The sequence below is a fragment of the Spermophilus citellus genome, assembly GCF_964194105.1.
Source record: "Spermophilus citellus genome assembly, chromosome: 13".
Taxonomy (NCBI): Eukaryota; Metazoa; Chordata; class Mammalia; order Rodentia; family Sciuridae; genus Spermophilus; species Spermophilus citellus.
Window position 1 is genome coordinate 97327682 of NC_138193.1, and position 14459 is coordinate 97342140.

General features: G+C 37.1%; 1 protein-coding gene across 5 annotated transcripts in view; it reads left to right on the forward strand.

Moving 5' to 3' along the window:
• Positions 1-10001: 10001 nt before the first annotated feature.
• Positions 10002-14459, forward strand: part of DNAJC27 (DnaJ heat shock protein family (Hsp40) member C27) — a 50247-nt gene continuing 45789 nt past the window's right edge. For 4 of the 5 annotated variants that reach the window (XM_081264112.1, XM_081264111.1, XM_081264113.1 and 1 more), the window contains exon 1: positions 10002-10276. In XM_081264112.1, coding sequence (XP_081120238.1) covers positions 10190-10276 — 87 coding nt within the window. In that variant the 5' untranslated portion in view covers positions 10002-10189. The remainder of the gene's footprint in view (positions 10277-14459) is intronic. The other variant, XM_081264110.1, reaches the window with a different exon arrangement.

The following is a 14459-nucleotide window of genomic DNA, read 5'->3' on the forward strand; positions in this document are numbered from 1 at the left end:
TGGATTCTACTTCTTTTTGGCATCCTTGTTTAATTTCCTTGGCACTTTCAATATGGCTCAATCCCGTGGTTATCAGATGGGAGCCCAGTTTTGAATGTGGGGAGCTCCAGCTCTTCTTTACATAGCCCTTTTCATGAGCTGCTGGAATTTACAGTCTGGTGGCTGGGTTCCAAAAGTGACATTCCAAAACAACCAGAAGGAATTGCATTGCCTTTTATGACCCTGTGATGGAGGTAGAATAATGTCATTTAGACTATAGTCATAAGGCCACCCAGATTCAAAGGAGAGGGAATAGATTCTCCATCTCTCAACAAGTGTCGGTCTCATCATAAGAATGACACGCAGGAACCTTGAAGACGTGCTAAGTGAAATAAACCAGCAAGAAAAGGACAAAGACTATAGGATTCCACTCACATGATGTGCCTAGAGTAGTCAAATTCATAGAGACAGAAGTAGAATGATATTGCCAAAGAATGGGAGGGGGAGAATGAGGAGATGATATTAAATGGTGCTATGGTTTGGATCTTCAATGGTACCCCAAAACCTCATGTGTTGAAGACTTGGTCTCTGATGCAGCAACGTTCATAGGTGGGCCTTTTGGGAAGCAATTGGCTCATAAGGGCTTTAACCTCATTAATGGATTAACTAGGCAGATTGAACGGACTACTGGAAGGAGATGGAAACTGTTAGCAAGTGGGGCATGGCTGGAAGACACACGTCATTGGGGGTCTGTGCCGCAGTCTGGCTGGGCACAAAATCATGAGCCACTCAAGCAGGAACAAACTTTATTTTTTTAAAACTGCCACCAATGCCCCGTACCGCCCGTGAAGATTGCCGATCCACTCCTGCGGTGTTCTCCCATAACCCCAGAGGAAGTTCCTCCCCCCGAATTCCCTCCTACTGCACTTCCCCAACCAATGGGAACTCTCCAGGAGTCCTGTAGCAGGCTGAGGTGAACAGCAGGAGTCCAATATCCATATGAATGCAAATCTTAACATAATCATATCATCTCAATGGCCATGCATCATATTACTTGGCTGTGGCTCTTAGCAGGTCTGCCCTTGCAGACTATATCTTGTCCCTGGCCCCTTCCCCACTTGCTTCCTGGCTGTTGTGAGCTGAGCAGCTTTCTACTGCCACATCCTTCCACCATGTTGTTCTGCCTCACCTCTGGCCCACAGCAAAGAGTTGGCCTTACACAGAAACCTCTGAAACCAAATTAGAAATGGGGGTTTCCACCATGTGAGGATATAGCTAGAAGTTTTTATATATGATGAATAGGCCCTCACCAGACACCAAATCTGCCAGTGCCTTGATCTTAGATTTTCCTAACCTCCAGGATTGTGTGAAATAAATCTCTGTTGTTTATAAGCTACAAAAAAAATGAAAACAGTAAATGTTATATGAGAGGAGATGTTGTGGAATAGCCATATTTTTGAAAAATAAACCACCTACTCTTCTAGAAGGTTAGTAGTAGGATGCATATACATAGATGTCTAATGGTAGCCCTTTAATATGGTGCAGTGCATACTAAAAACACAAATCCTATACCCTAATAAGACCAAAAAGTGCTAGTCAGAATCAGTACAAGTAGGCTTCTATATGGCTGAGGAGCAACTCATCCCCATGCCAATCTTCTCTAAGATTTTTACTCCCTTCCACCATCAGCCAGATTTCTAGGCAAGCGTTCTATCACTGAGATACATTCTCAGCCCTTCTGCCTGACTTCTGGTACTCTTTAGAATCCCTCAGTAGTGCCTGCATTTTTTCCCAGAGTTTATAGCTGTCAGTGGTAAAGTTGTTCCAAATGGGCTTACACGGCTATGCTGGAAGCAGATCTCAAGAAACTAGATTGTAGTAAAAACTTTCCCACACACACACACAAAAAAGTATTACTCACTGGCAGGAATTCTTGCTAACTTTTAAGGCTTCCACTGCTGTGTAACAAATCACCACAAAGTTAACGTCTTCAAACCCCAGACATTTAATACTTTGCAGTTCTGTAGGTCAGAAGTTCAGACATGGAGTAGCTGGGTTCTCTAAGTCAGAAATCTTGTCAGGCAACAGTCAAGGTATCAGGCAACCATGTTCTCATCTGGAGTTCGGGATCTCCTTCCAAGCTCATTCAGGTTTTTGGAACAATTGAGTCACTTGTGGTTGTAGGACTGAGATGCCTATTTTCTTGCTAGATGTTGACCCACCCATAGCCACAGCTCAGCTCCAAAAGGCCATTCTTAAGTCCTTACTAAGTGGCTCCTACCATCTGGAGAACTTCTGTCATACTGGAAGCTTCTCACTCTTTTGATCTCTCATGTTGTGCTGGGGATGTAGCCCAGTCTTATGGTACATGCTTGGCATGCCTGAGGCCCTGGTTCCAATCCCCAGCACCAGAGAGAAAAAATTAAAATCTCTTCTGCCATTCTATTAAGCCTCATTCTGTTTGCACCAGAGAGAAAAATCTCTTGCCATCCTATTAAGCCCATCCTATTTAAGGATTCAGTTGCCTATTTCAGGACCTTGGATAATCTCTCAAAAACAACTGATTTGGGACCTTAATTGCACCTATAAGATGCCTTCATAGCAGCACCTAAATTAGTGTTTGATTAATAAAATGGAAGAATTGTGTACATACGAGGGGCCAGGATTATGGAAGCCAGCTTAGAATTCTGCCTACCATAGGTGCCAGAGGAATTGTTGTTAGGTTTGTATTTAAAAGTGTTATCTTTTAAAGATACATAATAAAATGCATATGGTTATGGATACTTGCCTCAAAATACTCTGGGGAGTGGTGAGTATAGATGAATCAAGATTGGCCATGGGTTGATATTGCTGATGCCAGGAAATGAGGACATGGAATATTCATTACATTATTCTCTCTACTTTTGCAAAAGTATGAATTTTGTCACATAAATTATTCTAGAGCATAGAAAATTAGACAAAACTTCCATTTTTTTACCTTTATTTAATTTTCTTTTTTATGTGGTGCCAGGGATTGAACCCAGTGCCTCATGCATGCTAGGTAGGCAATCTACCACTGAGCTATAACCCTGGCCCCCCAAAGTTTTTATGAAGCAAATGTAACATGAATATTTAAACCGGGCAATGGTAGCATAAAATCACTTAACTTAGCATTATTTTATTTAAGAACATTATTTAATTACAGTATTACTCAAGAATATGGATGTGAAAATTCTCAATTTTCTCTGTTACCTTATAGAATTTGGCAATATATAACAAAAGTAAATAAAAATTTATCTTTAGCCAAATAATTCCACACTTTTAGACATTTACCTTGAAGACACATCCATAATAATATGAAAATACAAAAATACCCACATAAAATTTTTCATAATGGATGGAACTAGAGACCATTATGTTAAGTGAAACAAGTCAACCATTTTCATGATTTAAAAAAATCATGGGGTTTGGGGTATCCACACAATGAAGTATGGTTCTATGTAGTTGTGAAAAAGAATGATTGTGACCTTTTCATATATTAATGAACTGAAAAAAATTCATTCATAGATATACATACATACATATGAATTTTTTCAATGCATTTTTCTCTCACACACACACGGAATATAAGCCTGCTTCTAGAAAGTATTGTTAAGTACAAAAGCAAAGTTTAGGAAGCACACACACACACACACACACACACACACACACCTTTTTGTGTAAGAAAGAAGGAGAAATAAGGAAATATAGGTACAACTGCTTACTTAGAAAAAGAAACATTGGGAGAAATAAGCCAGAGTCTAATGTAATTGGTTGCCCATACGAGGTGGGTGGGAAGGTGGAAGAGGATTCAAAGTGACACTTTTCTGAATGTACCAATTTGTGTCCTTTTAACTTTGAAACCATGTTAATGTTTTACATACTCAAAAAATAATAAACTAAAGTCAACAATAATGAGGTGGGAAAAATTAAAGCAAATGGAAACAAATAAACCTAGTTGTATTTCAAAGAAAACCATAACCACACTGAAGGAGAGAAAAAAGGAGTAACCCAACTAACATATGAACACAACGCTTAATGACCAATTTTGGGCAAAACAATTTCTTTAAACAAACATTGAATTCTAGTTCAAAAGGTTTTAACTTTTGAAAAGGCATGGGTTAGTATTTCTGAAGTTGCTTCTTATGTACTGTAGGACTGAGGAACTGAGTAAATATACTGAGGAGATAAAAAGGGGAGTTAAACTTATGGAAAGGAGGAAAACTAGAACAAATCCTCTTTGCTAAAATGCATTTGAACTACCAGTATGAACTGTGTTTTAATATGCAGCTTTAGATGTATTTATGTATGTATTTTTTCAGTGCCCTTCAAAAGATGCATAAAGAAAATGTGGTATATATACTCGATGGAACATTACTCAGCTTGAAAGAAGAATGAAATTGGGGCCGGGGTTGTGGCTCAGCAGTAGAGTGCTCGCCTAGCATGTAGGAGGCATTTGCAGGTAAATGGATAGAGTTGGAGAATATCACGCTATGTGAAATAAGCCCATCCTCCAAAACCAAAGGCCAAATGTTTTCTCTTGATATGTGGATGCTAATTCACAATAAGCGAGTGCTAGGGAAGAGTTACTTTAAGTAGAGGGGAGTGAAGGGAGGCGGGGGGTATGGGGGTAAGAAGGATAGTGGAATAATAAAATAAAGACATTATTACCTGGTGTACATATATGACTACATTATCAATGTGATTCTACGATGTGTGTAGTCAGAATGATGAGAAATTAATTATACCCCATTTATGTATAATGTGTCAACGTGCCTAAATGCATTCTACTGTCATGTATAACTAATTAGAACAAATGAAAAAATTTATAAAGAAAAAAACAAAGACACACTGATACCAATGAGCACCTAGATCTAAATGCTATCTCCACTAAAAGGGTCTCAGGGAAGCTGGGCTTGTTGCTGTTCCAGAAAGCGAGAACGTGCTCAAAATGTGGTGGAGACATATCAAAAAAGATATAGGAGGGCTGGGCATGTAGTTCTGTGGTAAAGTATTTGCATAGCGTGCTTGGAGGCCCTGGATTCAATCCCCAGCATTAAAACAAATAAACAAAAAACAGGAGCTAATTTAAGCATAAAAACAAATAGTAATTATAGAATATTCATGCAGTAAATAAGCACAAATGAGGCCATACTGGTATAAATAAATGAATGAGTGAGAAAGGAAAACTCTCCTTTATGGTAGAAAAGTAATGAATAGAATAAAAATAATAAGTGGATTAGAAGTGGGTTAGTAGAGTTAGAAAATCACAATTTTGCATTCATCCATAGTATGATCTCTTCAGCTATGAATCACTATTGGATTTTAAACATTTGTGGGTAAGAGTTCAATGATGAAAGAATAATTATGAAATTTTGAATCATCTCATTACAAGTTACTTATTACACAGGGAAAAAGTCACTTTACTTGGATTAACCTCATGAACACCACCTTAACCTACTAATTAAAGTTAACATCATTAATAAATGGGACAAATGGCATTACAACTTTCTGATAATCTGCCTCAAAAAGGACATAACAGCCGGGTGCAGTGACTCATGCCTATAATCCCAGTAGCACAGGAGGTTGAGACAAGAAGATCATGAGTTCAAAGCCAGCCTCAGCAAAAGCGAGGCACTAAGAAACTTGGTGAGACCCTGTCTCTAAATAAAATACAAAATATGGCTGGGGATGTGGCTCGATGGTCTAGTGCCCCTGAGTTCAATCCCCACTACCCTCCCGCCCCCAAAAAAACATAACAGGTTTCAGCCAAATATAACTCAATCTAAGTACAGGAACATACCACATAAACACAAATTGTGGGATGTTCTAAAAATAAATGTGATTTTGAAAGACAAATAAAAGAAACTAAAAGTATAAGACAACAAAATGATCATAGGTTAGGGAACAAAACATAGCTATAAAAAGCATTTTGGGGACAACTGATGAAATTTGTAATAAACTATGGATTAGTTCAAAGTTTATCAATTTTCTTTGTTCATTATGACTTTAATAACTCAGTAATTTTTGTTTCACGTTGCCCATTGCTCAAATGACATACCTAGGTCCAAACAACTTATTAGGTAATTATAACATAAGAATCTAGTAGCCATTATGAAAACATGTAAATTGAAAAAAAAAATTTATTTCATTTTAAATTAGTAATTAATCACCAGTGAAGTGCACACACACATGGGTGGGTCACTGTACTTCTCAGATTGGACAAGACCATCCTCATTTATGGTTCTGCATTGATTTTACACCATACTTGTTTGTTTGTGATGCTGGGGATTACTATATCTTTTTTTTTTTTTTTCAGTTGTAGTTAGACACAATACCTTTATTTCATTTATTTATTTTTAGGTGGTGCTGAGAATGGAACCCAGGGCCTTGCACTTGCTAGGCGAGCACTCTACTGCTGAGCTACAACCCCAGACCACTATACCTGTTTTTTAATCACAATAAGGAAATACAGTTTAACCAAGATAAGACATATACAAGGAATGTGGCGCCATCTATTGTTGTTATTATAAACGACGTCAAGCTAGTAGTTTTGCTGTCTTGTCATTCTGTTTGTCTTGAAAAGTTAGATATCCCCTTGTGAATTCATTGTGGGGCTGTGAGACAGCTCAGTGCAATTTGAAAAATCACAAGATTATATAATAATGCTTTATAAATGTTGCATTTCCTGATTTTGATAAACTTTTCTTATGTAGGACAAAGTCCTTGTTCTTAGACAAGACATTAAAATATATATGGATAAAGAAACATGTCTGCAAATTAATCTCAAATAATTCAAAGAAAATATGTATATATGTACATTCAGAAAGCTAGTGGGCACAATTGATATGATAAATGGGACAAAATGTTAATAACTGATGGGTCTGGAAAGGTAGACAAATATTTTTGTACTGTTCTTGAATTTTTTTTTGTGAAATTATTCCAAAATAAAGACCTTTTTAAAGATGAAATGCAACACTACATTTTTAAAAAAATATATTTTTTTAGTTGTCAATAAACCTTTATTTATTTATATGTGGTGCTGAGTACTTCACACAATGCAAGGCAAGCACTCTACCATTGAGCTACAACCCCAGCACAGTAATACTACATTTTAAGGTATATAAAAATGTAGTACAACAACTTTAAATGCCTGGTGATGGAAAGCACTAATTTATATGGCTGTGGCCTTTTGTAGAGAGGGAGGAGAGGGATGTCTTGGGGAAAGGTACACACAGCCTTGGTGATGTTTTCTTTCTTAAGCCAGGTGGCAGATATATAAGTATTCATTATAGTTTTATATATACATTTAAGTATGTCCAAAATATTTCATAATTTACTTTATTTATAATACTTTCCCAAAGAATCTTTCTTAATATCTTTATTTATTTATTTTTATGTGGTGCTCCGAATCGAACCCAGTGCCTCATACATGCTAGGCAAGTGCTCTACCACTGAGCCACAAACCCAGCCCTCCATAATTTACTTTTTAAAGTATATATTTTGAATATATAAAATCTTTCCTGATACATTAAAAAATGGGAAAATGAGTAAACAAAAGCATATACTTACTGTTTATTGGACGATTACCTCCATGCATCCATAGAATCAACCAATCATGGGTCAAAATTATTCAGAAAAAAAGGTTTGTTTTTGTATTAAACATGTACAGATATTTTTCTTGTTATTATCACTATTCCCTAAACAACATATCGTAACAATTATTTACACAGCATTTGCTGTTAGTACTAGTTATTATTTATTTATTAACTTAATTATTTATTATTAACTTATTTTTTAAGTTATTGAGAGATGATTTAAAATCTATGGAAGGATATACATAGTTATATGCAAATACCACATACATCATTTTATATCGAGACTTGAATATCTGAAGGGGTTCCTGAAATCAATCCCTTGAGGGCTGACTGTACTTCACATGAATTATTTCCTACAATGCTTACCACCATCACATGCCTCTGTCATCCCAACATACGGGGTAACAGAACTCACGCTCATACTATACCTTCCTGGTCCATAATATACATAAATAATCCCTGATACTCTTTCTTCTTTTTATATTAAAGACTGTAAAAAGAAAGCTAACTTTCTTGCTTTTTAAATTTCCAACCAACTGAATGCATGCAGAACATGTGGCCATACATATTAAAGCTTCAATATGAAATCACATCAATATGAATGATCTTCAATATGTTTTACTGCTCTTATTATCAAAGGTATCATAACTAAGGCAATCTTTGACAGCTGAATATTTGAAATTCTGCAATTATTCTTCCACAATATCAGTTCTATTACAGGGTCAAAAGTTAACCATCACAGAAATTAAATGTTTAGTGATATTTTTTAAGTAATGATAGATCACCATCTTGGATTTATGAAGAATCATTCTTTTAAGCTTTAAATTATCAAAATTCAAACCAGGACTTATATTACATATGTGTAAAGAGTTCTAGATGTTTCATTGAACAAAGTTGATTCGATTATGCAAACAATCCATAAAAAGCTTTTCGTAGGAAAAGCATTTAATGTTTAAAATTGAAATATTTGAAAATCTGATTTAAAAGTAACTAGTATGATATTCTGAGCCTTTATTCACTGTCTTCCCACAAATGTATTTAAGATGTTGAAGGCTATGTTAGAACAAGAGCAATGCCACTTTTGCCTTGGTAATTTGCTGGAATATTGACAACCATTCTTATCCAGGGCACTAAATAATCATATGTCAAGTTCTATTTATCTTTTGTAACTGAAGCCACTGACTCAATTTTTTTTTTTTTTTTTTTTTGCTATTCCCTGTCAGACTGGCTTTTTTTCAAATAGTTGCTTTTCTTATCCCAAGAACTGAGAAAAGTGGTTATCTAAGAATTCATTTTTCTTCTACCTTGACTCTTCAGCTAAGGGAAAGGTAAGAAAGGAATTCGAGGCTGTTTGGATGTGAGTGCAGGCAGAGGGGAACATGAAGGAGTTTATAGCCACAACTGCACACCTTGCTGAGTTAGACAAGAACATAAGAAGCTGAGCTTTCCTCTTGCAGAGGAGTTGACTAATCAGGTTGCAGAGCTATGTAACACAGGAGCAAAGAATAAACAAAAACCTTCGCCTTGACTCCAAATGGGCAACTCCATTTTTAAAAAATTCAGATTCAGAGTTCTGTCTTGCCTAGTTCTTCTTCCAGAACCAGAGCTCTGACTTCCCCAGCTGCCCAACTCCTGACTTCTGCCTCTCAGGATGTTGGAGCAGGGAAAATAACACAGTGGGCCCTGTGTATCTGCAGTTTCTGTGTCTGCGGATTCAACCAATAGTTCAAAAACTTTAAGTGGGGGGGGGGGAAGCAAAACGTTTTGCTGAACATGTACAGAAATAGAAATTTTCTTATTCCTATTCCCTAAACAATACAGTATGACAACTATTTATTTTGCATTTACCTTGTATTTGATATTATAGGTAATCTAGAGACATTTTAAAGTATACATGAAGCTGTGCGCAGGTTATGTGCAAATACTATGCCGATTATATAAGGGACAGGAGCATCCTTGATAGGGGATGCTCCAAGGGGGTCTTGGAATCAATCCCCAGCAGATACCGAGGAACAACTAACTGTATCGGAGGAGGAAAGGTAATATCAGAGGGACTCAGGTAGAGAAGAACCCTGGAAGGAACAACTCCCGCGAGCAAAAAAAAAGAAGCCGAGGTCTGCTTGGAATTAATGGCGTGGCTGGGCCTTGAACTGACACTGAGCATCTCCCCTAACCATCCGAGATCTCTACCGCGAGGTGCGATAGCAACAAATGCCTCCTGTCCTGGCGCCCTGAAAACAAGGCCGCGCTCTCCCGCAGTGTAAACCCAGACGCCCCACGACGCCGCCCTCCCGTCAAGGGACCAGGCTTGGCACGGTCGCCGGAGCCAGAAACCGGGTGACAAGAGCCGCGTCTCCGGGGCCCGGCGATGACGTCAGCCGCCGCGCTCCAGCATCGCGAGACTCCCCTCTCCCTCCCCCGGCTCCCTGCCTCCCAACCGCCCGCGCCTGCTGCCAGGCAGCGGGGGGGATGGCGAGCCGTGGAGCCCGGCCGGTGACGAGAGCAGCGACTCCGCCATTGGGCGATGAGGCCTGAGGGACGGGCCAGCTTGGCGCACGAGGAGAGACTCAGGCGGCCCCGAGAGAGCCAGGGCAATGGAGGCCAACATGCCGAAGCGGAAGGAGCCTGGCAAGTCCCTCCGCATCAAAGTCATCTCCATGGGCAACGCCGAAGTGGGGAAAGTGAGTACCGGGCGCCGGGAGGGGCGGGACCGCGGCGAGCGGGGCGACGTTCTCATTGGCTGGGAGGGCGGCCACTCAACAGCCTGGGGCCCATCCTCTGCCCCGCCCCCGAGCAGGCCCAGCGCTCTCGAGAAGCGCCAGCCCCGCGAGGAAAACTATCGTGACCTTTTTGACCTTTAGATCGTCCCCTCCTTCACCGACGTCACTCTCCCTAAAGGTGTCTGGGGTGGCCTCTAACCCTTGCGTGTACCCCAAAGAGCGTCAGGAGGCCTGGGTGTTAATGTCGGCTGGTCTGCTCAGGTTCCAGACCAGCGTTCTGGGTGACCGGTCCAGCTCCTGGAGGTGGAGAATAAAAGTTCTTGGGAGCCGATGGAACTTAGTGGGGTGCACCCGGAATCTACCTTCCCATCATAAACGAGCATAACCGAACCCAGATTTTCACAGGTGCACTGGGTGGTAAGGATCCCGACTTGTTTTTAATTTCCCGTCATCACGTCCATTCTCCCAAAGATGCCTCAGTTCCACCGCCTTTCTCTCTGCTGTCTGCTGAGTGTTAGACATAAACTCGCCATTGAATGGGAGAGGGAGAAACAGTGGTGATCACACGCCTTTCCCTAAATGAATTCTGTCCCTCTTCGCCCAAATTGTCTCTCCTGGGTAAGTGGAAGCTCTTGGTTAAAAACCACCCAAGGTCATCAAATCAGTGGCATATGGGATTGGAACCCGAGTGACATTTTCCCACTGCGGTGCTCTTTCCATCACTGAATGTTGTCAAAATCAACTGGCGAACTAGGTTCTAAATGCAGAAGCTACTAAGGAGTGTAATTTGCAGGAGATGCTCAGGGAATGTTTATTAGTTTGTTTTTTTTCTATTTAGCATGATCCTGTACTACTTATGTGTCTCTGTGTACATAAGTATTAACAGCACTTACTGAGAGTCAACATTTGTTGAATGTTAACTATGTGCCAGGTGTTAAAAAGAAGAGAAAAACCTCTAGGGTATGTACTAAACTGCCTAAGTGAGCATATGTCATTTTAGTAATTTTACTATGCCTAATGGTGCAATATTAGAAGCATCCCCAAATGCCCAGTGTAACAACATTTATTTAATAGTTTTCTAGATTTCTTAGCCAATGCAACTAGAAAAGAGAAAGAAATATGTATTTGCAATAACAACTGAAATAAAATGCCTAGGTCTAAACTTAAGAATCAGTAGGACCTATATGAAAGAATTATCCAAACTCTACAAAGGGACATAAAATTACTTTTGCAAATGGAAAGATACACTTTTCCCTTAGGTAGGCTACTCAATATATAGTGTATTGTTATTTAAAATAATCTACAAAAGTTGCTCAATTACAGTTAAATCATCAGTGAAGTTTCAGAACATCATAAAAAGTTCCTAAAGCTTGGGTTGGCTCCTTGGTAGAGTGCTTGCCTTGCATGCGTGAGACCCTGGGTTCGATCCCCAGCACCACATAAAAATAAAACAAATAAAAATAAAGATATTGTGTCCATCTATAACTAAAAAAAATAATTTTAAAAAGTCACTAAAGCTCTTTTGAAAAATTAAACATGAGAATAACCAAGAAAATTATGAAAATAGATATGAGAGAATAACTCTACTAGATATTTTAAAACATATTAAAATTGCCAAACTTTTCCTGTTGGAACCAGAAAGGAAATATTGATACATAAGTGGAACAGAATAGAGTTCAGAAATACACTCAAAAACAAAAGGAAATTCAGTTTATGTTTACTGCATTGTACGATCATGAAAAAGTAGAGTCCATTTAATAAGAACTATTGGAACAACTGGCTATTATTTGGGGTGGGGTGGATTCCTACTGCATTTCTTTCTCAAAGTAAATTTTAAATAGATTAAAAATTTAAGTATAAATTTTTAAAAATTTATTATTTTGTCTTAGTTATAAAAGTAGTACATACCTGCTTTTAAGAATTTGGAAAATAGAGAAATATAAACAGGTAAATAATTTTAAAGATAAAAATCAAGGGCTGGGGCTGTAGCTCAGGAGAGTGCTTGCCTCACATATGTGAGGCACTAGGTTTGATCCTCAGCACCACATAAAAATAAATGAATAAATAAAGATATTATGTCCATCTACAACTAAAAATTTTTTTGAAAAATCAAGATATACCCTATAAATAATCCTTCAATCAGAAAGCAAATCAAAACAAAAGAAAAAGTAACTGAAAAGCAATGAAAAAGAAGAGACTCCAAGTCAAAACCTTAAGGATAAGACTAAAGCAATAGTAAAAGCACTACAATGTCTTACTCATTTCTAAGGAAGAGAAAAACTGAAGGAACTTAGGGTTTCACAACTTTGTGAGTATACTAAAAACCACCAAAGTGTATACATTAAAAAATGCAAACTTGGGGGCTGAGGTTGTGGCTCAGTGATAGAGCACTTGCCTAGCACAGGTGAGGAACTGGATTCGATCCTTAGTACCACATACAAATAAATAAATAAAAATAAAGGTTAAATTCTTTAAAAAATGTGAATTTTATAGTTTGTAAATTAATGCTCAATTAAAACTAGAGAAACTTAATACTTATGACATTAGGAGAAAAAACACAAAATTAACTGAAAGAATGATTTAGAAAGACTAATGAAAATGAAAAATGTCTTAAAATCTTCTTAAGAAAAATAGAGAAAGCAAAAAAATATTGCAAAATTTATACTGGAAGAGACTAAAAGAATGATCAGAGAATACTATATATAATTCTATGTGATTACATTTGAAAATGGAAGATTTCCTGGCAAAGTACAAATTTCAAAAATTACAAAGTAGAAAATCCAATCTCTTTTCAGAAGAAATTTAAAAGCTTAAAGATTTACCATCCAAAAAGAGGTATCAGATGGTTTCACAGATGAGCTTTATTTAAGCTTTAAAAAACATGTAATTTTAATTATTTAAGTAATTTCAGAGCAAAAAATAATAATAATTAGCACCCAATTTATTATATGAAGTTATAGTAATTTTAGAAAAACTTGATATTGTATCACATGCACATAAAAATACAATATTTCTAAGTATCAACAAATAGAATTCAACAATATATCAAAAACCATTCATATTGACAAGGTTTATCCCAAGACTGCAAACATGGTTCAGTATCAAGAACTTAAGGGGGTGGGTTTGTGGCTCAGTAGTAGAGCGCTTGCCTAGCATGTGTGAGGCACTGGGTTCAATCCTCAGCACCACATAAAAATAAATTACTAAAGGTACTGTGTCCATCTACAACTAAAAAATTATTTAAAAGAAAAAGAAAAATATAATTTGCTATATCAACAAATCAGTAGAGGAAAGCTGTATGATACTTTCAGTAGGGTAGAAATATTTTATATAACCAGTAGTTGATTCTGATAAATAATCCTTAAAATCAGAATAAAATGAAACCTTTTTAAATATGATAAAGAATATTTGTTATTAACCACCAACAAACATCATGTCAATTGGTAAAATACTAAGGCAATTTCCATTAAAAAGATACAAAAGAGAATACTTGCAGTTATCCTTATTATTGAATACCATTTTAGAGTTTCTAGAGATATAATGAGAAAATGAAATAGGCAGTATAAATAGTCAAAGAGAAGGCTGGGGTATAGCTCAGTAGTAGAGCATTCGCCTAGCATGCACAAGGTCCTGGGGCTCAATCCCCAGTACTGGGGGGGAATAGAGAGATAGATATAAGTAAATAATCTTTTTGCTGATTATATTTTATATCTAGACTATCCAATTAAGCCTTTAACCTGATTTAGTTAATTAGAGAGTGTGGTAAGGTGACTAGATATAAAAAAATACATAAAAATAAGTTATCTATATTAGCAACTAAATCTAAAAGTAGAAGTAGAAAAAGATATTCTGTTTACAATAATAAAACCTAAAACATCAGTAACAGCATATGTAACAAGAAATATATAGTACTTACAGGAAAAAATTAAAATCTGAACCATGGGAAACCATGTTCTTTTATGGGAAGACCATATTATACTACCAGTTCTTCTAAATTTAGTACGCAAATTTAATGCAGTTCCAATTAAAATCTTAGCAAGTTATTGGGCCTTTTTAAAAATTATTTTTTAATTTTTAATTTTTTTAGATATTTTTAGTTGTAGTTGTTGATGGACTTTTATTTTATTTATTTATTTTTATGTGG